Raw genomic sequence first — 26,466 nt, 5'->3', positions numbered from 1 at the left:
GGTGGCATTTTATACCATTTATACCTTTTGCTGCATGATATGTTTAGAAAATATACTATATTTAATGTTTATAAAGGTGTCTCCCCTCACCCTTTCCCACTCTGTGAGACAGAGTGGGTCATATCCAATACCCCTTTTCCGTCTTCGTCCAGTGGTGACAGCAATCCCTGGGGGGGGGGGGGGGGAGATACAACACATATCCCTTTCCATATTGGTTTAGTGGTGATATAATCCCAGAGGGGTGATACAGTTAACTGAGTACCCTATATAATTAAAACTTCATGCATACATCTTATTTATCCTTACAATGTTATATACTGTATATTCTCTCCGAACCCAGCCTTAAAATTTTATCTCGGCTCCGTCCCCCCACCCCTCCTTTTTACCCCTCCTCCTTATACCATTGAGCTTACTTCATAAGCAAAGGAAAATGCATCTTATAGAAACCTTTTGATTACCTACTTCAGATAAAAAATTGATGATTAAAATATACATTTCTACAGAAGAACAAACTTATATAAGCTTATATCATTGGTTAACATTATGGGCTTATTTACAAAGACAAGCGTCCCGTCCCCCCTTACACCATTGAGCTTACTTCGTAAGCAAAGGAAAATTAATCCTATAGAAACGTTTATTCTTTTTTCTTTGCATGGCAACAACCCAATTCATTCATCAACAATTTTTCTTTTCAGTGATCTTAAAAATTTACAGTCATAGATAGACTGTGAAGTGTGAATAACACATTATTTGTATTGAAACTGAATAGATACATTGATAAATGACACACTATACCACTGATACTAGTTCGGTATTAATTGTATGCATATGTCTGATCACCTGAATCTCTCTAGACTGTGATAACTTGTTGATGAATGTAATACATATGTTTACAGAACAACTACATTTTACCCATCGTTGTTGAAACCTATTACATAATCTGTTGTTAATATATCTATTTAATGTTTTATGCTTTACCAAGTCTGAAAGTGGCTATTGACTCAGCTTACTCGCCTCCTTTGAGTTTTTATATTTTACCATGGTCCAAGAGTGGCCTACTAATTTCAGAGGAGGTTTATATAATTATAAAAATGAGGTTACAGCTATCTTTGCCTATTTCATTCTGAATCTGTATCTCCCTGACTGTACACTGTTTTATCACTGTGAATTGTGTCCCAACGTCTGTATTACTTAAGTTGTGACAATTCTACATACACTGTATTTGTTTATAACAACCTCAATAAAAAAATATTTTGGAAAAAAACAAACAAAAAAAACTAGAGTCTGTGGAGGATTGAGTCTATGTGCAGTCTCTAGGTACTTCAGATTCTTGTGGTCATTGAGAATCTGAATGGGGTTGGCAGTACCTTCTAGCCAATGACGCCATTAAGTAAGGGCCATCTTAATGGCTAATAGTTCATGATTACCCACATCCTAATTCCTCTCTGCAGGAGCAAACCGTTTGGAAAAAAGGCTACAGGGTGCAACTTGGAGGTTAAAGGGTCCCTTTGGGTTAAGACTGCACCAGCTCCTATCTTGGAGGCATCAACCTCTAGAGTGAACTGTAGGTCAGGATCAGGATGGCGGAGAACAGGAGCAGAACAAAAGACCCTTTTCAGACGAAAGAAAGCATCCACAGCTACTAGAGGCCAATTCTTGCAGTCCCTGTTTCGTTTAGTTAACTCAGTGAGTGGAGCAACGATTTGGGAGAAGTTCTTTAGAAACTTGCGATAATACTTGGAAAACCCCAAGAATCTCTGTAGTTCCTTTAATGAGGTGGGTTGAGGCCATTCCAGAACTGCGGTTAGCTTTGTGGGATCCATGGCAAAACCCTCTTTTGAGATGTCATATCCAAGGAACTGGATCTGGACTTGATCAAACTCACATTTCTCCAGCTTGGCTACCAGAGAATTGTTTCTGAGGCGAAGAAGTACCTGTTTAACATGCTCATGATGTTCCTCAAGGGTGGTGGAAAATATGAGGATGTCATCCAAATAGACGATGACAGTGCGATTAAGGAGGTCTCGGAAGACATCATTGACGAATGCTTGAAAGACAGCAGGGGCATTGCACAACCCAAAAGGCATTACGAGTTATTCGTAATGCCCTTATCTTGTGTTGAATTCAGCCTTCCACACAAGTACCGGGAAGATACGAATTAGATTGTATGCCCCACGTAGATCCAATTTTGTTAAATAGCAAGAATTTTGGAGTGAATCAAATAATTCAGTGATCAAAGGAATAGGATAATGGTTCTTGATTGTAATGTTGTTTAGGGCTCTGTAGTTGATACAGGGCTTTAGACCACCATCCTTTTTACTGACAAAAAAGAAGCCAGCCCCCGCAGGAGAGGAGAAAGGGCAAATAAAGCCTTTAGCCAGGTTCTCTTGGAAATATTCCTCCATGGCCTTGGTTTCAGCTTTGGAGAGTGGATAAGTCCTCCCTTTAGGAAGTAGGGCTCCAGGAAAGAGGTCAATTTTGCAGTCGTAAGGATGGTGAGGTGGCAGCACATCAGCTCCTTTCTTTTCAAAGACATCCATAAATTCTGCATATACTGAGGGAAGATTATAAGGGGTCAGAAGGCTGGCTATAGGGATGTGATGCAGCAGAGTTACCTTAGCCAGGCAAGAATGAAAACAGGATTTACCCCAGGAGGCCAACTGTCCCTCAGTCCACTCGAATTGAGGATTGTGTTTACGTAACCAAGGAAGACCAAGGATAACTGGTTGTTCAGGAGAATGAATGACATTGAACTGCAACAGTTCGGTATGTAGGACTCCCACAGTCATGGTTAGGGATGCTGATTCAAAATTGATTAAACCTGATCCAAGGGGAGTGCCATCCAGAGTGGTTATTTTAAAACATTGTTTTTTTATGAAGAAGAGGCAACCCTGTGTGAATCATGAAACGGTGATCTAGGACATTTCCAGCTGCCCCTGAATCAATAAAAGCTTGAGCGTGGACAGAATTCCGAAGAAAGGTAAGGGTAACAGGTACCAGGATTCGAGAAGAGTGAGGGGAATTAGTAAAGACCAGGCTTAGAGGTACCCCACTTTTATCCAGCAGTATATCACAATTCTTGAGTTGGTGTGAATTTGAACCACAACAGAAGCACAGTCTTAAAACCTTCTTCTCTGTAGTTCAGATTAGGAGGGCTCAAGGCAAGAGAGATCCATGGGTTCTTCTTCAGAGGTAACTGGAGGTGCTGAAGGAGTAGAGGACAGTCGATTGACTGGAAGGGCATTAGGATGAGAGGGGAGGATTCTGTGAGTTCTCTCTCTCTCAGCTTGTCTCTCCTGAAAGCAAGATTCCAGACTGATGCAAAGTGTTATGAATTCATCTAGGTAAGATGGAACATCACAATAAGTGAGCTCATCCTTGATGAGCTCATGCAGGCCTCTCCTGAAGGCCGCTTTAAGAACACTGCCATCCCAACTGGTCTCAAATGCCAAGGTGCAAAACTTGAGGGCATAATGTGCCACAGATCTATTGCTCTGACAGAGATCTAAGAGACAGTATTCTGCAGCAGAAGTGCGACCAGAGATCCCAAATATGGAAGATAATGCAGAAATGAAGGTATCTGAATCGTTCAGGAGCTGAGCACTCTGTTCCAAAAGGGCAGAGACCCAGGTTAGGGTCTTGTCTTTCAATAAAGAAATGATAAAAGTAAACTTTGACTGATGAGACTGGAAGGTGTGAGGGTCATTACGGAAATGCAGCCTGCACTGGTTGAGAAAAACCCTACAATTGGTAGTACCATCATACTTGTCAGGCAACGGTATCCAGGTTATACTACCAGAAACAGGGGAGGAGGTTGCAGCAATAGCAGCAGGGACCGGCTGTGTGGCAACACGAGCATCGTTTTTCTCTGCAACAAGTGAGGAGAGCATAGCAGTTATAGTTTCTAGTTTAGAATCCAAATTCTGTAAGTGTATGGCATGGGTTCCCAGAGTCTGTCCTTGAAGAAATACTGCTCTTGCTATCTCATTTGGGTCCATGGTCCAAGTATAATGTAATGCTTGTGGTATATTTCCCTATCAGACCAAACTTGGCCAGTAGTCTTCTTATCCCGGCGTCAAGTGGAAATATACCAGAACAAAGTGAGTTTAAGAAATGAGGTAAGCAGTACTCACAGTAGACAGGGTAGTCCTTCATGTCAATAAGGGTAAGGCAGAGAATGGTCAGAGACAAGCAAAGTCCGGCAACAGAAAGGCAGTCCAGCAGTTCAAGGGTAAACCAGTAGAATGGTCAGGAACAGGCAGAGGTCAGCAACAATAAGGCAATCCAGCCGTTAAGCAGTTCAGGGGTAAACCAGTAGAAAGGTCAGGAACAGGCAGAGGTCAGCAGCAATAGGGCAATCAGCAGTTCAACAGTTCAGGGGTAAACCAGTAGAATGGTCAGGAACAGGCAGAGGTCAGCAGCAATAAGGCAATCAGCAGTTCAGGGGTTAAGCAATAGAGTGGTCTTGAAACAGACAGAGTTCAGGTAGAAAATATAAGCACCCAGGAGCTCACACAGTAACACCTATACTTGGGCAAAGTGCATAAAGTGAGAGGAACTTACACAGGCACAGGTTCGAACCAAGAACAGCAAACAGGAGAGCGGCATCAGAGGCTAGAAGCGGTGTGCAGCGATAACGTCATCTCCACAACAACCGCCGAAACCACGGCAAACGGCCGTGGTAGGAGAGGCAGAGCCGCTGCCAAGGCGGAGCAGTGTGACACATATATACATACACACACACACACACATATATATATATATATATATACACAAGATAGATATTATGTGTTACTTATAATACTTTACAAACAGCTAAGAGGAATTTTTATGGCACGTTTGTAACAGACAGAATTCCAACTTTTGCCAAATCTTTCCAGTTCGAGGCAGATCCTAATCAACAGTGCTGTATCTGATTGTGAAAAAAAGCACATTTTACATAAGAATTAGTAGGTTGGATACATTCTTGGTGTAATATAGGCTAAATAAAGAGGTTTAGTGTAATCTTCCTTATATTCCATGACAGTGTTGCCATGGAGCTTGCTTAGTACTACCGATAATACATTTTTGTGTCACCTCTTATTCTAATATCTTACTTGCATTCCTTCACTATTTCTGCTTGTAATTGTTCTCCTAATTTCCATATCAAAAGCTGGTTTATGGATAGAAAAATGCCTTTGCCTGTTTGTCGTGGCATTTAAAGGAATCATGTGTCCATAACATATATTCCATAATCAACTATTTGACAATAGGAAGAGAATGTTAGCTTCTGCAATGATCAATTTATGGATTAAAAATACTCAATTTTTTTTTATTTTTTTTTAAGTTTTTCGTAAACAGATACAACATTAAAATCATAATGTCCATGAGCTAGTGACGTATGGGATATACATTCCTACCAGGAGGGGGAAAAGTTTCCCAAACCTCAAAATGCCTATAAATACACCTCCTGCCTCACTCATACCTTAGTTTAACATGTAGCCAAGAAGTGAGGTGTAAAAGAAAGAGTAAAAAGCATACAAAAAGTGGAACTGGAAAAAATAAAGTGCTTTATACAAAAAATCATAACCCCAAAAAATAGGGTGGGTCTCATTGACTCTTGCCACTATGAAAGAAAACATAATTTATGCAAGAACGTACCTGATAAATTAATTTATTTCCTATTGGCAAGAGTACATGAGCTAGTGACGTATGGGATATACAATCCTACCAGGAGGGGCAAAGTTTCCCAAACCTCAAAATGCCTATAAATACACCCCTCACCACACCCACAATTGAGTTTAACGAATAGCCAAGTAGTGGGGTGATAGAAGAATGAGTAAAAAGCATCAACAAAAGGAACTGGAAATACAATTGTACTTTATATAAAAAAACATAATCCCCATAAAAAGGGTGGGTCTCATGGACTCTTGCCAATATGAAAGAAATGAATTTATCAGGTAAAATCTTACATAAAGTATGTTTTCTTTCATGTAATTGGCAAGAGTCCATGAGCTAGTGACAAATGGGATATTATTACCCAAGATGTGGAACTCCACAGAAGAGTCACTAGAGAGGGAGGGATAAAAATAAAAACAGCCATTTTCCGCTGAAAAAATTAAATCCACATCCAAAAAAATAAGTTTTTCTCATAATTGAAAAGAAAAAAACTTAAAACATAAGCAGAGGAATCAAACTGAAAAAGCTGCCTGAAGAACTTTTCTACCAAAAACTGCTTCCGAAGAGGCAAATACATCAAAACGGTAGAATTTAGTAACTGTATGCAAAGAAGACCAAGTTGCTGCTTTGCAAAACTGATCAACTGAAGCTTAATTCTTAAAAGCCCACGAAGTGGAAACTGACCTAGTAGAATGAGCTGTGATTCTCTGAGACGGGGCCTGACCCGACTCCAAATAAGACTGATGAATCAAAAGCTTTAACCAGGATGCCAAGGAAATGGCAGAAGCTTTCTGACCTTTCCTAGGACCAGAAAAGACAACAAATAGACTAGAAGTCTTCCTGAAATATTTTGTAGCTTCAACATAATATTTCAAAGCTCTTACAACGTCCAAAGAATGTAAGGATCTCTCTCTATTCTTAGGATTAGGACACAAAGAGGGAACAACAATTTCCCTAATAATGTTGTTAGAATTCACAACTTTAGGTAAAAATTTAAATGAAGTCCACAAAACTGCCTTATCCTGATGGAAAATCAGAAAAGGAGACTCACAAGAAAGAGCAGATAATTTGGAAACTCTTCTAGCAGAAGAGATAGCCAAAAGGAACAACACTTTCCAAGAAAGTAGTTTTATATCCAAAGAATGCATAGGCTCAAAAGGAGGAGCCTGTAAAGCCTTCAAAACCAAATTAAGACTCCAAGGAGGACAGATTGATTTAATGACAGGCTTGATACGGACCAAAGCCTGCCCAAAACAGTGAATATCAGGAAGCTTAGCAATCTTTGTTTGAAATAAAACAGAAAGAGAAGAGATTTGTCCCTTCAAGGAACTTGCAGACAAACCTTTATCCAAACCATCCTGAAGAAACTGTAAAATTCTAGGAATTCTAAAAGAATGCCAGGAGAATTTATGAGAAGAACACCATGAAATATAACTCTTCCAAACGCGATAATAAATCTTCCTAGAAACAGATTTACGAGCCTGTAACATAGTATCAATCACTGAGTCAGAGAAACCTCTATGACTAAGCACTAAGCGTTCAATTTCCATACCTTCAAATTTAACGATCTGAGATCCTGATGGAAAAACGGTCTTTGAGACAGAAGGTCTGGTCTTAAAGGAAGTGGCCAAGGTTGGCAACTGGACATCCGGACAAGATCCGCATACCAGAACCTGTGAGGCCATGCTGGTGCTACCAGAAACACAAACGATTGTTCCATGATGATCTTGGAGATCACTCTTGGAAGAACTAGAGGCGGGAAGATATAAGCAGGTTGGAAAAACCAAGGAACTGCTTATGCATCCACCGACTCCACCTGAGGATCCCTGGACAAGTACCTGGGAAGTCTCTGGTTTAGATGGAAAGCCATCAGAACTATTTCTGGAAGACCCCACATCTGAACAATCTAAAAAAAACACAGACTTTACACTCCCCCGGATGTAAAGTCTGACGGCTGAGATAATCCAACTGGATTCCACCCACGAAAGTATCCGAGATACTTCTTTCATAGCTAGGGGACTGTGAGTCCCACCCTGATGATTGACATATGCCACAGTTGTGATATTGTCTGTCTGAAAACAAATGAATGGTTCTCTCTTCAACAGAGGCCAAACCCGAAGAGCCCTGAAAATAGCACAGAGTTCTAAAATATTGATTGGTAATCTCGCCTCTTGAGATTTCCAAACCCCTTGTGCTGTCAGAGATTCCCAGACAGCTCCCTAACCTGAAAAACTTGCATCTGTTGTGATTACAGTCCAGGTTTGACGAACAAAAGAGGCCCCTTGAACTATACGATGGTGATCTAACCACCAAGTCAGAGAGTCGAACATTGGGATTTAAGGATAATAATTGTGATATCCTTGTATAATCCCTGCACCATTGATTCAGCATACAAAGCTGAAGAGGTCTCATATGAAAAGGAGCAGAGGGGATTGCGTCCGATGCTGCAGTCATGAGACCTAAAACTTCCCTGCACATAGTCATGGACACTGAATCTACAGTGGGGAAAAAACGTATTTAGTCAGCCACCAATTGTGCAAGTTCTCCCACTTAAGAAGATGAGAGAGGCCTGTAATTTTCATCATAGGTATAACTCAACTATGAGAGACAAAATGTGGAAACAAATCCAGACTATCACATTGTCTGATTTGGAAAGAATTTATTTGCAAATTATGGTGGAAAATAAGTATTTGGTCACCTACAAACAAGCAAGATTTCTGGCTCTCACATACCTGTATCTTCTTCTTTAAGAGGCTCCTCTGTCTTCCACTCATTACCTGTATTAATGGCACCTGTTTGAACTTGTTATCAGTATAAAAGACACCTGTCCACAACCTCAAACAGTCACACTCCAAACTCCATTATGGTGAAGACCAAAGAGCTGTCGAAGGGCACCAGAAACAAAATTGTAGACCTGCACCAGGCTGGGAAGACTGAATTTGCAATAGGCAAGCAACTTGGTGTGAAGAAATCAACTGTGGGAGCATTAATTAGAAAATGGAAGACATACCAGACCACTGATAATCTCCCTCGATCTGGGGCTCCACGCAAGATCTCACCCCGTGGGGTCAAAATGATCACAAGAACGGTGAGCAAACATCCCAGAACCACACTGGGGGACCTAGTGAATGACCTGCAGAGAGCTGGACCAACGTAACAAAGGCTACCATCAGTAACACACTACGCTGCCAGGGACTCAGATCCTGCAGTGCCAGACGTGTCCCCCTGCTTAAGCCAGTACATGTCCGGGCCCATCTGAAGTATGCTAGAGAGCATTTGGATGATCCAGAAGCAGATTGGGAGAAGGTCATATGGTCAGATGAAACCAAAGTAGAACTGTTTGGTAGAAACACAACTTGTCGTGTTTGGAGGAGAGAGAATACCATACTTACTGTGAAGCATGGGGGTGGCAACATCCTGCTTTGGGGCTGTTTCTCTGCAAAGGGAACAGGATGACTGATCCGTGTACATGAAAGAATGAATGGTGCCATGTATCGTGAGCTTTTGAGTGCAAACCTCCTTCTATCAGCAAGGGCAATGAAGATGAAATGTGGCTGGGTCTTTCATGACAATGATCCCAAACACACCGCCCGGGCAATGAAGGAGTGGCTTCGTAAGAATCATTTCAAGGTCCTGGAGTGGCCTAGCCAGTCTCCAGATCTCAACCCCATAGAAAACCTTTGGAGGGAGTTTAAAGTCCGTGTTGCCCAGCGACAGCCCCAAAACATCACTGTTTTAGAGGAGATCTGCATGCAGGAATGGACCAACATACCAGCAACAGTGTGTGACAACCTTGTGAAGACTTACAGAAAAAGTTTGACCTCTGTCATTGCCAACAAAGGATATATAACAAAGTATTGAGATGCACTTTTGATATTGACCAAATACTTATTTTCCACATAATTTGCAAATAAATTCTTTCCAAATCAGACAATGTAATTGTCTGGATTTGTTTCCACATTTTGTCTCTCATAGTTGAGGTATACCTATGATGAAAATAACAGGCCTCTCTCATCTTCTTAAGTGGGAGAACTTGCATAATTGGTGGCTGACTAAATACATTTTTTTCCCCACTGTATATGGAAACCTAAAAAGGTGACCCTTGTCTGAGGAATCAAGGAACTTTTTGGTAAATTGATTCTCCAACCATAGACAAATCAGGATCTGTTTCCTATTGAGCTAAGCTTTCCAACCAAAAAGTTGATGCAGCTGCAATATCAGCCATGGATATAGCAGGCCTAAGAATGTAGCCAGAAAATAAATAAGCTTTCCTTAGATAAGATTCAAATTTCCTATCTAAAGGGTCCTTAAAAGAAGTACTATCTTCCATAGGAATAGTAGTACGTTTGGCAAGAGTAGAAATAGCCCCATCAACTTTGGGGATTTTTTCCCAAAACTCCAACCTAAATGCTGGTAAAGGATACAACTTTTTAAACCTAGAAGAAGGAATAAAACAAGTACCAGGCCTATTCCATTCCTTTGAAATCATATCAGAAATAGCATCAGGAACTGGAAAAACCTCTGGAGTAACCACAGGAGATTTATAAACAGAATTTAAACGTTTACTAGTTTTAGTATCAAGAGGACTAGTTTCCTCAATATCCAAAGTAATCAACACTTCTTTTAACAAGGAAGGAATATACTCCATCTTAAAGAGATAAGTAGATTTGTCAGTGTCAATATCTGAGGTAGGATCTTCTGAACCAGATAGATCCTCATCAGAGGAGGATAATTCAGTATGTTGTCAGTCATTTGAAATTTCATCAACTTTATGAGAAGTTTTAAAAGACCTTTTACGTTTATTAGAAGGCGGAATAGCAGACAAAGCCTTCTGAATCGCATCAGCAATAAAATCTTTTATATTCACAGGGATATCATGTACATTAGATGTTGAAGGAACAACAGGCATTGTACTAGTACTGATGGATACATTCTTTGCATGTAAAAGCTTATTATGACAACTGTTACATACTACAGCTGGAGATATAATCTCCGCTAACTTACAACACTTAGCTATGGTAGAACTTTTATCAGGCAGCAGGGTTCCAACAGTGGTTTCTGAGACAGGATCAGATTGAGACATTTTGTAAATGTAAGAGAAAAAAACAACATATAAAGCAAAATTATCAACTTCCTTATAAGGCAGTTTCAGGAATGGGAAAAAATGCAAACAGCATAGCCCTCTGAGCATAAAAAGAGGCAAGAGGCATATAGGAAGTGGGGTTTAAATAATTAAATTATTTGGCGCCAAGTATGACGCGCAACGCAAAATGAATTGTTTTGGCGCTAACAACATCCGGATATGACGCAACTTGCGTCATGGCAGACGCAACCTTGTGCAAGGAAACCTGACGTCAACTAAGACGCTGGAAATTACGAATTAGGTCACCGAAAGTACCTTCGCGCTGAAAAAAATTCTCGCACCAAGAATGACGCAATAAATATCAGCATTCTGGGACATCGCGAGCCTAATTTTGCCCGTGAAAGTTAATGAAAAAGCAGTCAATTTGAAGAAAAGACTATACATCAGGTAAGAAAAAAATAACTTCCTAAATATGTTTCCCAATTTTGAAACTGATAGTCTGCAAATAGGAAATAAACATAAACCTGACTCATGGCAAATATAAGTACAATACATATATTTAAAACTTTATATTAATACATAAAGTGCCAAACCATAGCTGAGAGTGTCTTAAGTAATGAAAACATACTTACCGAAAGACACCCATCCACATATAGCAGATAGCCAAACCAGAACTGAAAAAGTATCAGTAGAGGTAATGGAATATGAGAATATATTGTCGATCTGAAAAGGGAGGTAGGAGATGAATCTCTACAACCGATAACAGAGAACCTTTGAAAAGATTTCCCGTGAGGAAAAACATAGAATCAATAAGTGACACTCCCTTCACATCCCTCTGACAAAACATTGCACTCTGAGAAGAATCGGGTTTCAAAATGCTGAGAAGCGCATATAAACGAAGAAAATCAAGCACAAACTTACTTCACTACCTCCATAGGAGGCAAAGTTTGTAAAACTGAATTGTGGGTGTGGTGAGGGGTGTATTTATAGGCATTTTGATGTTTGGGAAACTTTGCCCCTCCTGGTAGGATTGTATTTCCCATACTTCACTAGCTCATGGACTCTTGCCGATTACATGAAAGAAATTAATTTATCAGATAAGTTCTTACATAAATTATGTTTTCTTTCATGTAAGTGGCAGGAGTCCATGAGCTAGTGACATATGGGATATAATACCCCAAGGTGTGGAAAACCACGAGTCACTAGAGAGGGAGGGATAAAATAACAACAGCTAAATCCGCTGAGAAATTAAATCCAAAATAATTAAGTTTTCTTTTAAAAAAAATTTAAAAAATCAAAACAAAGGCATTAGAATCAAACTGAGACAACTGCCTGAAGAACCTTTCCACCAAAGGCTGCTTCCGAGGAAGCAAACATCAAAATGGTAAAATTTAGTAAAAGTATGCAAATTGATCTAGTAGAATGAGCTGTAATTCTCTGAGGCGGAGATTTCCCCGCCTCCAAATAAGCTTTGTGAATCGAAAATTTCAACCAAGATACCAAAGAAATGGCAGAGGCTTTCTGACCTTTCCTGGAGCCAGAAAAAAATAACAAATAGCCTTTAAAACCTTTAGTAGCCTCAACATAATATTTCAAAGCTCTTACCACATCCAAAAATGTAAAGACCTTTAAGTGTATTCTTAGGATTAGGACACAAGAAAGAAACAACAATTTCCCTATTGATGTTAGAATTCACAACTTTAGGGAAAAATGTAAATGAAGTCCGCAAAACAGCTTTATCTTGATGGAAAATCAGATAAGGAGACTCACGAGAGAGAGCAGACAATTCAGAAACTCTTCTAGCAGAAGAGATAGCCAAAATAATTAAAACTTTCCAAGAAAGTAGTTTAATATCCAAGGAATGCATAGGCTCAAAAGGAGGAGCCTGCAAAATGTTCAAAACCAAATTGAGACTCCAAGGAGGAGACATAGATTTAATAACAGGTTTTATACGAATCAAAGCCTCAACAAAACCGTGAATATCAGGAAGTTTAACAATCTTTCTATGAAATAAGAAAGAGCAGACATTTTTCCTTTCAAAGTATTTGCAGACAAACCCTTATCCAAACCATCCTGAAGAAACTGTAAAATCCTAGGAATTCTGAAAGAATGCTAAGAATAATTATGAGTGGAACACCATGAAATATAGGTTTTCCAAACCCGATGATAAATTTTCCTTGAAACAGACTTACGAGCCTGTATCATAGTGCTAATCACCAAGTCAGAGAAACCTCTATGACTAAGCACTAAGTGTTCAATTTCCATGCCTTAAAATTTAGAGATTTGAGATTCTGATGAAAAAATGGCCCTTGAGACAGAAGGTCTGGCCTTAAATGGAATGGCCAAGGATGGCAACTGGACATCCCAACAAGATCCGCATACCAAAACCTGTGAGGCAATGCTAGTGCTATCAGAAACACATGAGATTGTTCCATTATGATCTTGGAGATCACCCTTGGAAGAAGAACCAGAGGCGGAAAAAATATAAGCAGGTTGGTAAAACCAACGAACTGCTAAGGCATCCACCATCTCCGCCTGAGGATTCCTGGACCTGGAAAGGTATCTGGGAAGCTTCTCGTTTAGACGAGAGGCTATCAGATCTATTTCTGGAAGATGAAAAAACACATCTGGATGGAGAGACCACTCCCCAGATGTAAAGTCTGATGGCTGAGATAATCCGCTTCCCAATTGTCTACACCTGGGATATGACTCGCAGAAATTAGACAAGAGTTGGATTCCGCCCAAGAAAGTATCCGAGATACTTCTTCCATCGCTGAAGGACTGTGAGTCCCTCCTTGATGATTGAGCTAGTACCAAGACATTGTCCAAATAAGAGGTGAGAGATGGTGTGGGATAAGCGCTCAAGCAAAAAAGAGCCAACCAGATTATTATATAAATAAAATGAAATAACAAGAGGACCCAATGATACTAAAAAAGAATTTATATAACAATTTAGATGAATAACTTGTTAACACATACAAAATATGTTAGTATATACACAATTACAAAAGATGCCGGCATCAAAAACAGTAAAACATACTGATCATATTAAAAAACAGGAAAAAGCGGCCGATATAAAATTTATAAAAAATTCCCTGATTGTACCGTAAAAATATATATGAACAAACTTGATAAAGGTAAAAGGCTCTTAGCACAGTAAACTTAACTCGGCTAAATGTTACCAGTATTTTGATTAAACAATGAGATGTTTGGTCACAGTATTAGGTGGAGGCGTCTGATCTGTTCAGCCGTTAGGAGTAACTGTGAGTGATGGATCGTGAGGTGTGACGTCACGTCACCTGACTATTCTATTTCCTCCAATCTCTGTAGTATGTTTAGACACAGCGACTTTTAAACATGTATCCAATTTTCTAGTTGTATCAAAGTGTAGTTGATTATGTAATAGTTAGTAGCAATACTTGCGAATGTCCAGTGTCCAATAATCTGTCCAGATTTTTTAGCAGGTTTGTTTTATCAGCAGCTCTGGATCCTATGAAATGTTAATCCGTCTTGTTTTATATCCGTTCTGGAACGTGAAACTTGTCTTTTTGAAGAAGCTCCTAAGCACTTAGTTGTTATCCCCACTTTTTGTGTTTAATAGTGCTATGGTGGGAGCAAAAAAGAAACAAAGGGGCACACAGGAATTATTCATACATCGATCTCAGTGTTGAATCAAGGAGATAGAAATGAACCTGTTTTTTGTGCCAATAGAACAATTCAGCAGTTCAATAGCCTTAGTGGATAATTGGTTACACACAGGAATTATTCATATGTCTTCTCTCTATATTTATCATAGGGATAGATCTTGATAAAGGCAGCTAACACTGCCGAAACGCGTAGATTTGCTTACTCCTGTCATTTGAGAATTTATTATTTATAGTGTTACAATCCACAGGTTCATCTCTATCCCTATGATAAATATAGAGAGAAGACATATGAATAATTCCTGTGTGTAACCAATTATCCACTAAGGCTATTGAACTGCTGAATTGTTCTATTGGCACAAAAAACAGGTTTATTTCTATCTCCTTGATTCAACACTGAGATCGATGTATGAATAATTCCTGTGTGCCCCTTTGTTTCTTTTTTGCTCCCACCATAGCACTATTAAACACAAAAAGTGGGGATAACAACTAAGTGCTTAGGAGCTTCTTCAAAAAGACAAGTTTCACGTTCCAGAACGGATATAAAACAAGACGGATTAACATTTCATAGGATCCAGAGCTGCTGATAAAACAAACCTGCTAAAAAATCTGGACAGATTATTGGACACTGGACATTCGCAAGTATTGCTACTAACTATTACATAATCAACTACACTTTGATACAACTAGAAAATTGGATACATGTTTAAAAGTCGCTGTGTCTAAACATACTACAGAGATTGGAGGAAATAGAATAGTCAGGTGACGTGACGTCACACCTCACGATCCATCACTCACAGTTACTCCTAACGGCTGAACAGATCAGACGCCTCCACCTAATACTGTGACCAAACATCTCATTGTTTAATCAAAATACTGGTAACATTTAGCCAAGTTAAGTTTACTGTGCTAAGAGCCTTTTACCTTTATCAAGTTTGTTCATATATATTTTTACGGTACAATCAGGGAATTTTTTATAAATTTTATATCGGCCACTTTTTCCTGTTTTTTAATATGATCAGTATGTTTTACTGTTTTTGATGCCGGCATCTTTTGTAATTGTGTATATACTAACATATTTTGTATGTGTTAACAAGTTATTCATCTAAATTGTTATATAAATTCTTTTTTAGTATCATTGGGTCCTCTTGTTATTTCATTTTATTTATATAATAATCTGGTTGGCTCTTTTTTGCTTGAGCGCTTATCCCACACCATCTCTCACCTCTTTGTCTAACAGTCTGTAATTGGAGATTTTATCAGACCACATAGGGATTTAAGCACAAAAACCTTTTCTCTGACTAGCACTCACACCACCCTTCGTTTGTCTGATTGTCCAAATAAGGAAACACCACAATACCCTGCTCTCTGATTACAGATAAAAGGGCACCGAGAACCTTTGAAAAGATTCTCGGAGCTGTCGCTAGGCCAAATGGAAGAGCGACAAATTGGTAATGCTTGTCTAAAAAAGAGAATCTCAGAAAACTATAGTGGTCTGGATGAATCTGATTGTGAAGATAAGCGTCTTGTAAGTCTATTGTGGACATGAAATGACCTTGCTGAACAAAAGGCAGAATAGTCCTTATAATAACCATCTTGAAAGTTGTGACTCTTACAAAACGATTTAAAAATTTCAGATCCAGAATTGGTGTGAATGAATCTTCTTTCTTTGGGACAATGTATAGATTTGAATAGAACCCCAAACCCCGTTCCTGCAGAGGAACTGAAACAATCACCCCTGAAAGCACTAGTTTTTAAACACATTTCCTGAAAGCCTGAGCCTTCACAGGGTTTGTTGGAACATGAGAAAGAAAGAATCTTCCCATGGGAGGTCTTATTCTAAAACCTATTCAATACCCTTGAGAAACAATATTCTGAATCTCCTGATTTTGAACAGAAACTGTCGAAATGTGTTGAAATAATTTCAATCTGCGCCCCCCCACCACCACCACCAGTAGAACTGGTTTGAGGGCTGCACCTTCATGCAACAGTCTTAGGGGCTGGATTCGTTTTTTGTTTTTTTATAAGGCTTGGATTTATTCCAATTCGGAGATGGTCTCCAATTAGAGCCAGAGGCCTTAGGGGAAGGAGAGGTCTTTTGTTCTCTATTCTGACGAAAGGAACGAAAACAATTTAGAGATTTACATTTACCCTTAGATTTCCTATCTTGGGGTAGAAAAACTCCATCCCCCTGGTAATAGTAGAAATAATAGAATCCAATTGAGAACCAAATAAATTACTTCCCTAAAATGATAAAGATAGTAATCTAGATTTAGACACCATATCAGCATTACAAGATTTAAGCCATAAAGCTATTCTAGTAAGAATAGCTAAAGACATAATACCAATCTTAATGACATCAATTATAGCATCACAAATGAAATGATTAGCATGTTGAAGTAAAAGAACAATGCTAGATAATTCAGGATCTATTAACAGTTGAGCTAAACTGTTGAACCAAAAAGTTGAAGCAGCAGCAACATCAGCCAAAGAAATGGCAGGTCTAAGAATATGGCCAGTATGTAAATATGCTTTTCTAAGATAGGATTCAATCTTCCTATCTAAAGGATCCTTAAAGGAAGTACTATCTTCCATAGGAATAGTAGTATGTTTGGCCACAACAGAAATAGCCCCATCAACCTTAGGGTCTTTTTCCCCAAAAAAAACCTAGAAGAAAGGTTAAAGAAGTACCAAGTTTAGACCATTCCTTAGTAAACATATGAGAGATAGCATCTGGAATAGGAAAAACTTCAGGAATGACATCAGAAGTTTTAAAAACAGAATTTACACATTTGCTATTCTTGTTATCAGGAGGACTAGATTCCTTAACACCCGAAGTAAACAATACTTCCTTTAATAAAGAATGAATATATTAAATCTTAAAAAGAAAAGTTGATTTATCAATTTCAGTCTATGAAGTAGGATCCTCTGAGCCAGAGAAATCCTCATCAGCAGAAAATACTTCAGTATGCTGTCGATCAAGACAAGCGTCATCAGATTTAGGAGAGTTTAGGAGAGACTTTTCACATTTATTTGAATGTGGAATAGCAGTCATAGCCTTCTCTATGGCTGCATCAATATAATCTTTTATATCTACAGGAATATCCTGTACATTAGACTGTGAAGGTTTAACAGTAGATGTATTTGTACTTATAGAAACATTATCAGCATGTAATAATTTTTCGTAACAAGTGCCACATATTTGAGCTAAAGTTGTAAGTTCAGCTAATTTACAACATGCACACTTAGTTTTGGGAGAATTGTGTTCAGGCAGCTTAGTTCCTACAGTAACATCAGAGGCAGGATCAGTCTGAGACATCTTGCAAAATGTATCAAAAAAGAAAAAATAACATTTAAACAAAATATACAATTTCCTCAAAGTAGCAGTTTCAGGAATGGAAAAAAATGCTTATAAAAAAATAAGGTAATAATCAAAAGCAAGCAACTTAGCCCTCTATGAAACAAATGAAAGAAGAGAGCAAAAGAGGGAGAGAAACTTAATATAACAAATTGTGGCGCCAAGAATGGCGCAAATGCAGAAAAAAACTCTGCGTCATCGCGAGCCTTAGCCCACGAAAATTTTGAAAGAAACACTCCAAGTTACAACTAACTGGGAACCCCAGGTAAGTCTAAAAAACTCCCATAAACATAATTTCCATGCTGAAACTGTTAGACTGCAAAGGGAAATACACAGACCTGACTCATGGCAAATATATACAATACACATTTAAAACTTTAAAAGATGAAGTGCCAAACATAGCTGAGAGTGTCTTAAAAAATTATATATATATATATATATATATATATATATATACATGGCAGACAGCCAAACCAGTACTGAAACATATCAGCAGAGGTAATGGTAGAGGAGTATAATGTCGATCTGTAAAGGGAGGCAGCAGATGAATCCCTGCGACCGATTACAGAGAGCCTTAGAATAGATTTCCCATAGGTGAAAACATGGTATCATCAGGCAATACTCCCTTCACATCCCTTAGACAAACACTGTACTTTGAGAGGAACTGGGCTTCAATATGCTTAGAAGCGCCTATCACAGAAGAAAATCAAGCATATCTTGCTTCACCACCTCCACAAGGAGGCAAAGTTTGTAAAACTAATGTATGAGTGAGGTAGGAGGTGTATTTGTAGGCATTTTGAGGTTTGGGAAACTTTGCCCCCTCCTGGAAGGAATGTATATCCCATACGTCACTAGCTCATGGACTCTTGCCACTTACATGAAAGAAATATATTTCACTGGGATTCTATAGATAAGCACAGTTAGTAAAATAATTAGGATACATTCCCCAATCATCACACGTCCAATAAGTTCAGGTAGTTAAGTAGAATAAGCATATTACTCCACGGCTTTACCACTTCTAATCATGAATGGATGATGTATAATCATCTAGCACTCTGGGACTAAAATCAAATATACACCTATACAAAAAAGAAATACTATAAAACAGACATACGAGCAAGGCAAAATGTTGAGTGACCTAAAGGAGGGGTTCAGCATGTTCCTATCAGTTAAAAAGAATCCTATTTGAGGTATGGGTCCTTTGTACAAGACCTAAGTGTACTGAGGTTGTCTTCTATCCTTATTTTCAATATACATAATCCAAGGTTCCCAGAGAGATATAAATTGGTCTTTAGTATCTAATATATCGGCAGATGCACTACTCATTTGATACTCACCACTTTTTCCAGTTTGGGAATGTTAATGTTGTCAACCCTACCACATACATAGGGTTGCTTTTTTCAATTCTTTCAAATATTTCTCCAGGTCATTAAGGAATGCGTAAATAGTTACATCTTACTAACATTTTGGGGCAGTTGCAAAATGTTTGTGTGAGACAGAGGAGAAACTATTCTCTCCTCCATTTTTAATTTTTAAAAAATGTCCTAGTTTAATTCAACCACTTCCAGGACATGTAGCAAATTTTTTTTAAAAAATATCTCAAAATACGTAAGCCCAAGGCTTCCTTCATTACGGAGAATTAGCTGCTGCTGATGGCTTTTAGTACCCGCTTTATTAGAATTTAATTTAAAAATTAAACACTACGTTGACTCTGCTGGGACTAAAAATGATCATCAAATAAACAACTTGGCTATCTAAGTAAGCTCTCACAATATCGGACAAGGGGCTATTTTATGGCAATTAGTCTTACCTCCCTGAAGCTGAGTTTGCCATCAAAATCTTCATCCACTTCCTTGATCATGTTTTTGAGACCAAGATGAGTTTGTGAAGCGCCGAGCTTCTCCATCATTAACTTCAACTCCATGAGGTCTATAAATCCATCCCTACCAGCATCGTACCTAAGGCATTATAAAAACACATTTTTACTAATATGTGTAATATATTTATTGTACATTTATTGCTGATTTAAAAAGCTACCTTCTACATCTTAAGTATATGTACAAAATGTGTAAATTGCAGATATCTTGTCCTATATGTTCTTTATCCATTTTGGATAAACTTGAAAACCTATCAGGCTCAAAGTTAGAGATGATAGCTTTTTTTCCCTTCAAATTTAAAGGGACAGTCTAGTCAAAATTAAACTTTCATGATTCAGATAGGACATGCAATTTTAAACAACTTTCCAATTTACTTTTATTATCAAATGTGCTTTGTTCTCTTAGTATTTTTTTGTTGAAAGCTAAACCTAGGTAGACTCTCATGCTAATTTCTAAGCCCTTGAAGGCCGCCTATCTCAGTGCATGTTGACAGTTTTTCAAAGCTAGACAGTGCTAGTTCATGTGTGCAATATAGATGGCATTGTGCTTACTCCTGTGGAGTTATTAATGAGTAAGAACTGATTGGCTAAAGTGCAAGACTGTCAAACAAACTGAAATAAAGGGCAGTCTGCATAGGCTTAGATACAAGGTAATCATAGAGGTAAAATGTATGTAAATATAACTGTGTTGGTTATGCAAAACTGGGGAATGGGTAATAAAGGGGATTAACTCTTTTTAAACAATAAAATTCTGGAATAGACTGTCCCTTTAACGGAACATAAAGTCGGGTGGTCAGTGAAATCATTTGGTTGGTGCACCCACTAGAAAGGCCCTGGGGAGAATACTGATATGACAAATTACATGCTTTACTTTGTAAGAACATGTCATTTTAAGGCTAGGGACTCTTTAAAGGGACAGTCTACACCAGAATTTTTATTGTTTTAAAAGATAGATAATCCCTTTATTACCCATTCCCCAGTTTTGCATAACCATCACAGTTATAATAATATACTTTTAACCTCTGTGATTATCTTGTATCTAAACCTCTGCAAACTGCCCCTTTATTTCAGTTCTTTTGACAGACTTGCAGTCTAGCCAATCAGTGCCTGCTCCCAGATAACTTCACATGCACGAGCACAGTGTTATCTATATGAAATACGTGAACTAACACCCTCTAGTGGTTAAAAACTGTTAAAATGCAATCTGAAAGAGGTGGGCTTCAAGGTCTAAGAAATTAGCATCTGAACCTCCTAGGTTAATATTTCAACTAAGAATACCAAGAGAATAAAGCAAAATTGGTGATAAAAGTTAAAATTGTTTAAAATTGCATGCTCTATCTGAATCATGACAGTTTATTTTGGCCTAGACTGTCCCTTAAATGTGATAATGGCCCTGAAAAGAAGCAAACAAAAATGTGCAATACTACATTTTCTGCCAGCTTTTCTTTCATTATCCAGATAGAGCATACAATTTAAGCTTTCCAGTTTACTTATATTATTTAATTTGTTTCATTCTTTTGGTATGCTTTGTTGAAGGAGCAGTATTGCACACCTGTGAGCTAGCTGAAAGCCAATAACAAGAGACATATATATGCAGCCTCCAATCAGCAGCTTCTAAACCTACTTAGGAATATGTTTCAACAAAGGATAAAAAAAGAACAAATAATAGAAATACATTGAAAAGTTATTTAAAATTGCATGCTCTATCTGAATCATGAAACAAAAAAAATGTGTTTCATGTCCCTTTAAAGGAATATATGCTCTAGTTCATTGGAGTGTTATTTTGTTCACTAATAGCTATGGAACTCTGTGTGTATAATACTAGGAAAAGGGTTAAACACATAAGTAAAGTCTGCACTGGTGCAGCAACCACTGCAGCTCCCAAGCTTGAACATAGCTGGTGACTGGCGATGTAGTGCAACTGTCGCTGTTTTCTCTGCGGCTCCTGTGTGTAACCCCTTTCTGGAACTTAAAAACATACAATTCCAGAGCAAGTAGTGCATAAAATACATGCTCTATCGCAACTAACAAATTATAGCCTGAAATGTAAACACTACAATGGCCCTTTAAGAGTTACAAGCTATAGTACTTAGTACATGCTTTTTTTAAATACAAATCCTGATGACATTTTTCCTTTTCTTTTGTTATACGTATGATAGGAAAATGTGACTGATGTTCAGTAGTATGAAAGAAAAATGCAAAAAAAAAAAAATAAGCAGATAATGTATTAGAGCCCAATGCAGAGGTGATATATTATTAGAGATGTATATTTATAATACACAGAAAGAAAATGTGGAACATTAACAGAAATGATGCACATATATTCCCAATATACTAATAATTATATAATATGAGACAGAGGACTATGGCTTATATCCGTATCTGAGAAAATATATACAGCCAACCACTGCTTTACAGAGTATAGAGCAGATAATATTAGCACAGACAGACATATAGATATAAAATACATTTTAAAATAAAGACCCAATGTTTTTGGGGATTTTTGTACAGTAAAGATCTCTATGCAAACAGATAAGGTAGTGGAAATTACTTAAGATCTCTATACAAACTGATAAGGTAGTGGAAATTACTGAGAAAAAAATGTATATAAGAATATGCCTCTGATCATTCATTTTTTATTTGAAATGCACAAACGGTTCACTACTATTTTTAAATATTACGTCCCCCACAGTCACTTAAGGGCTTTGAAAATACAACTGATGTTCCTGTTTGATATATTTGGTTGGTTCAGTGACAGCAATATAAAAGCTTAGCTTTGCCATTTGTAATTGCACTGATCAACAGGCGCACACAGTAATTATACTGTTCATATATTTAACCCTAATTGTGTTACAGCTATAACTGACTGTAAAACTGAAAAGCAGTTGTGCATTAAGCTGGAAAAACAAGGTACATCCATGATTAAAGACAGACATAAGATACATTATCATTCCCAAAAGGCTGGGTTTTCATTTTAGATATTCACAGAGGCTGAAAAGATAGGTCTAGTATAAGAAAAAAATAGAATACATTATGCTGATACTGAGTTTACTAAATCCCCATTCTACAGATTTTCATTTTAACACTATAAACATACAGTCAGGATTTGTATAAAATATTAATTCTAATATTTCAAAAGTGTTATGTACACAGAATATATTTTTTTATTTCATATTAAAGATGTACTAAAAAAACATTATTTACTAGTGAAAATACAATCCAATAAAAATATATATTTTTCTGCAATATGGGCTTCGTAGTAGATTGCTCGTAAGGTGGAGTTACACAAAACTGACTGCTTCCATATAAGATGCTCAAACATAGGTAAATAGAGATCAGTGCAGAATACTAATAACCCAGGATCAGACAGTCTTATAATACCCTACTTGTTGCTGTCCACCCAACTGGATTCAAAACATATTTTAAAATATTGCATTAAACAAATTGCAGTATGGGACATAAAACACCTAAAATATTGGATGCACATTTATTTTTATGTATATAAAGGTAGGCTTACCAGAAGTCCCACTTTTACTGGGATTGTCCCGGTTTGGAGGCGCTGTCCCAGTGTCCCACCCAGTTGTTCATTCTGTCCCAGTAGGGTTGCCCCCTCCAGGTTTCAAATCATGTGTCCAGGTTTCAGACCACCTGAAACCCAGACACATTATTCAAAATGACTGGACTGTGGCTCTCCAGCATAGTTGGATGCTGGTACTTTGTTACATACAGCCCTGCTTAGCTTAAAGTTTGTGTCCTTCAAAGTTTACATTTAGTAATACAGGCTGAGTGAGCAGCATAGGTTTTTTTTTTATTTTGTAGTACTACTTGGTTTATTTTTCTAAGAATTTAACCCCCCCCCCCCCGACCCTTGGTGTCATTGCCGGTAATACACCTTTAGGGGAATCATATGGGTATGACTAGGAACTGCCGGCAGGCAGGATTTTTGGCCTGGATCTTGCTTTACTTCATGCAGGATAGTATTTTGGCTATAATTTTCCTGCATTATGGTATAGCGTAGCCTCTTAAACAGCTTTAGCAGGTACGTGTTTCTTTTTTACTTTCATTCAATATTGTATTTATGCCTTATCAGTATTTGGCTCTGTTCCTTAATTAGACACATAAAACACATATTACACTGCAGATATTAAATTGTGAAATTGATAATTATGAAAGTGATAATTATGCTTGATGTTTGGCATTATTTAGAATCTGAGATTTAGATTAATGATTTATTTGCCATGACAAAGTAATGGTACCTTTTTCACTAGGGGGTGGTGTTATGGTCTATTTAAACTGTGCGATTCACTTTGACTGAGGAAGGGTAGAGCATCCACGAAACACTACACACATAAAAGCTACTACTTTAAAAGGACCGGTAATTGCCACGCCCCCTTGACCATGCTCCTGACCACACCCCCACTGGCACCGCACAAGTTGATCCCAGTTTCACCTCGAAAAATTATGGTAAGCCTATATAAAGGGTATTTATATAAGTGAATCTAAAATGCATATGTGTGGGTGTATCGTATATATATATATATATATATATATATATATATATATATATATATATATATATATATATATATATATATATATATATATATATATATATATAATGAAAACACTAGCATTCAGTGTGGGGGGAAAACACATCGTATGTGTTTCAAATTCTACACACACAAACGTATAACATTCATATCATTTTACAATCCTATTTCTTACACTCTCTCTACTTGAACACACATATTACATAAATACACATTACTGGTTCACTTTTATTGGCTCCATAGTAACATAGTAAATGTAAAAAGTAATTAGCATATAACGTTCATTTGCCATTATTTAGGACGAAAGAACATTAATTGCTTGGGACCTTTTCCTATATTTTGTTTATGATATAACATAGGGTTATAACCCAGCTCATTAACCTGTTATTCGCTGGAAAGCCCAGGCAGTGCATTTTACAAGCCCCTTTCCCTCCCCAGATCCCAGCAGGCTCTCACTGTCTGAACATCTTCTCCATGTCCTTGATCTGCTTCCTGCTGAACTCCTTGAACTCGGTGTAGGGATTGAAGACCCTCCTGTGTGGGTGCTCCCACTTCCTCTCTCCCTCTGCCAGGTCAGATCCCTGCTGCATCTTGGCATTCGGCTCAGGGTCCGCGTTGTTCCGGGTCTCCTCTGGCACCGCATCCTCTGCTACTTCCCCGGCATCCATCTTCAAATGCCGGTTAAGCCTGGAAGCCAAGTCGTCCGCAGGTGCCGCCATGCCTGTGTGATCGCCCCAGCAAGCTGCCACCTGTCGCGGTTACATGAGCAGCAAGTACAGTGAACCGGCTTCTCTAAAGCTCATCAACCCGGTGGGTCATGTGGCTGAGCCACGGACAGGCCCAGCCGAGTAAAACGCAAGATGATTGGCTGCTGGCGGGCGCGGATTGGTTCTGTGCTGCGGGATGAGGAGGATGCTCCTGCTGGCATTGGTACTTACCATTAATATCACTGTGTGCATTGCACCCCCTGGGGACGGCCCCACACAAATAATACATGGGTACAATGCCAGTGACATAAGTAGATAAATAGCACAGACATCATCATACACCAGTGTCACAACACAGCACTTATTATTATTACTAGATCTGCGGTCACATCAACAAATAGCCAGAGATCCGCAATGTCACCAGGCACTATGTATTTGTCACATTAATCTGCAGATTATCAAATTACTGCAAAGGTTAGACATCTATCAAATACCACACGTGCCACAAACACACGTGATTAGACATCAGTTATATAAACAAAACAGGGGCACTTTCATTCATTAAACTTTACATTGCTGCAAATATAAATAACATCTTTTTACACAGAGAAACTAAATCCACAACCCTAAAAGGAATCAAAAGGGCAAAACACAAATATATTTTTTTTAAGTGCCCAACAGGTAAAAACAAACTAACATGTGACAGCTGCCAGAAGGACTTTCCTATCAAAGGCTGCCTCTGAAGAAGTAAAAACATCAAAATGGTAGAATTTAATGAAACTCTGCAAAGAGTACCTAGTAGCTACCTTGCAAATTTGGTCAACTTAAAGTGAAAGTAAACCCTAGTGTTTTACAAACGCTAGGATTTACTATTGAAACAAATAAAGGGCACTTTCATTCATGAAGTATAAGATACTTCATGTAGAACGCTCCTTTATTTGATTCAATCGATTGCCGCTCTTCTTAGCTCCTACAGCAGAGCACGGCTAAAAAAAATTTTTGGGTTAAGAGGTGACGTTTTCACCTCTTAGCCAATAGCTGTGCGGTAAATCCGGTTCCCATGGCGCCAAGCCAAATTTACCACACGGCTATTGGCTAAGAGGTGAAAACGTCGCCTCTTAGCCAAAACATTTAGCCGTGGGCTGCTGTAGCAACTAAAAACGGCGATCGATTGAAACAAATAAAGGAGCTTTCTACATGAAGTATCTTATACTTCATGGATGAAAGTGCCCTTTATTTGTTTCAATAGTAAATCCTAGCGTTTGTAAAACGCTAGGATTTGCTTTTACTTTAAGAGGCCTACTTATCAAGCCGTCAACTTTCTTGCATTCGCCAGCACCAATACGCTAGCCTAAGATCGCCTATCATCGCTGCCGCAGACCTGAATACGCTCTCCAAAGTTATGAAAAAAGCTGTCAAAAAGCCGCGCACCAAGTACGGGGCGATGAGCAGCGGACTGTTGTTAACTAACAGTCATCGATCTCCAGTGACGTGCAGTGAGGTCAGAGACTGGTGAGGCACTAGATATGATACGCCGGAGAAACACATGTGCAGAGGGCCGCAAGTACCCCCAACAGGGCAGGTTTAAAT

The 26,466-nt window shown here is 38.3% G+C and overlaps 1 protein-coding gene across 1 annotated transcript in view; it reads right to left on the bottom strand.

Annotated features, from left to right (window-relative positions):
- LOC128638024 (EF-hand domain-containing protein D2-like) overlaps positions 1-24,961 on the bottom strand; it is a 76,498-nt gene extending 51,537 nt beyond the window's left edge. The window contains exons 1-2 of the mRNA XM_053689901.1: positions 24,626-24,961; positions 19,554-19,701 (exon numbers count right to left, since the gene is read on the bottom strand). Coding sequence (XP_053545876.1) covers positions 19,554-19,701; positions 24,626-24,888 — 411 coding nt within the window. The 5' untranslated portion in view covers positions 24,889-24,961. The remainder of the gene's footprint in view (positions 1-19,553; positions 19,702-24,625) is intronic.
- Positions 24,962-26,466: the final 1,505 nt, after the last annotated feature.

This window comes from Bombina bombina, chromosome 8 (assembly GCF_027579735.1).
Source record: "Bombina bombina isolate aBomBom1 chromosome 8, aBomBom1.pri, whole genome shotgun sequence".
Classification (NCBI taxonomy): Eukaryota; Metazoa; Chordata; class Amphibia; order Anura; family Bombinatoridae; genus Bombina; species Bombina bombina.
This window is presented reverse-complemented; position numbering and strand designations above follow the sequence as displayed.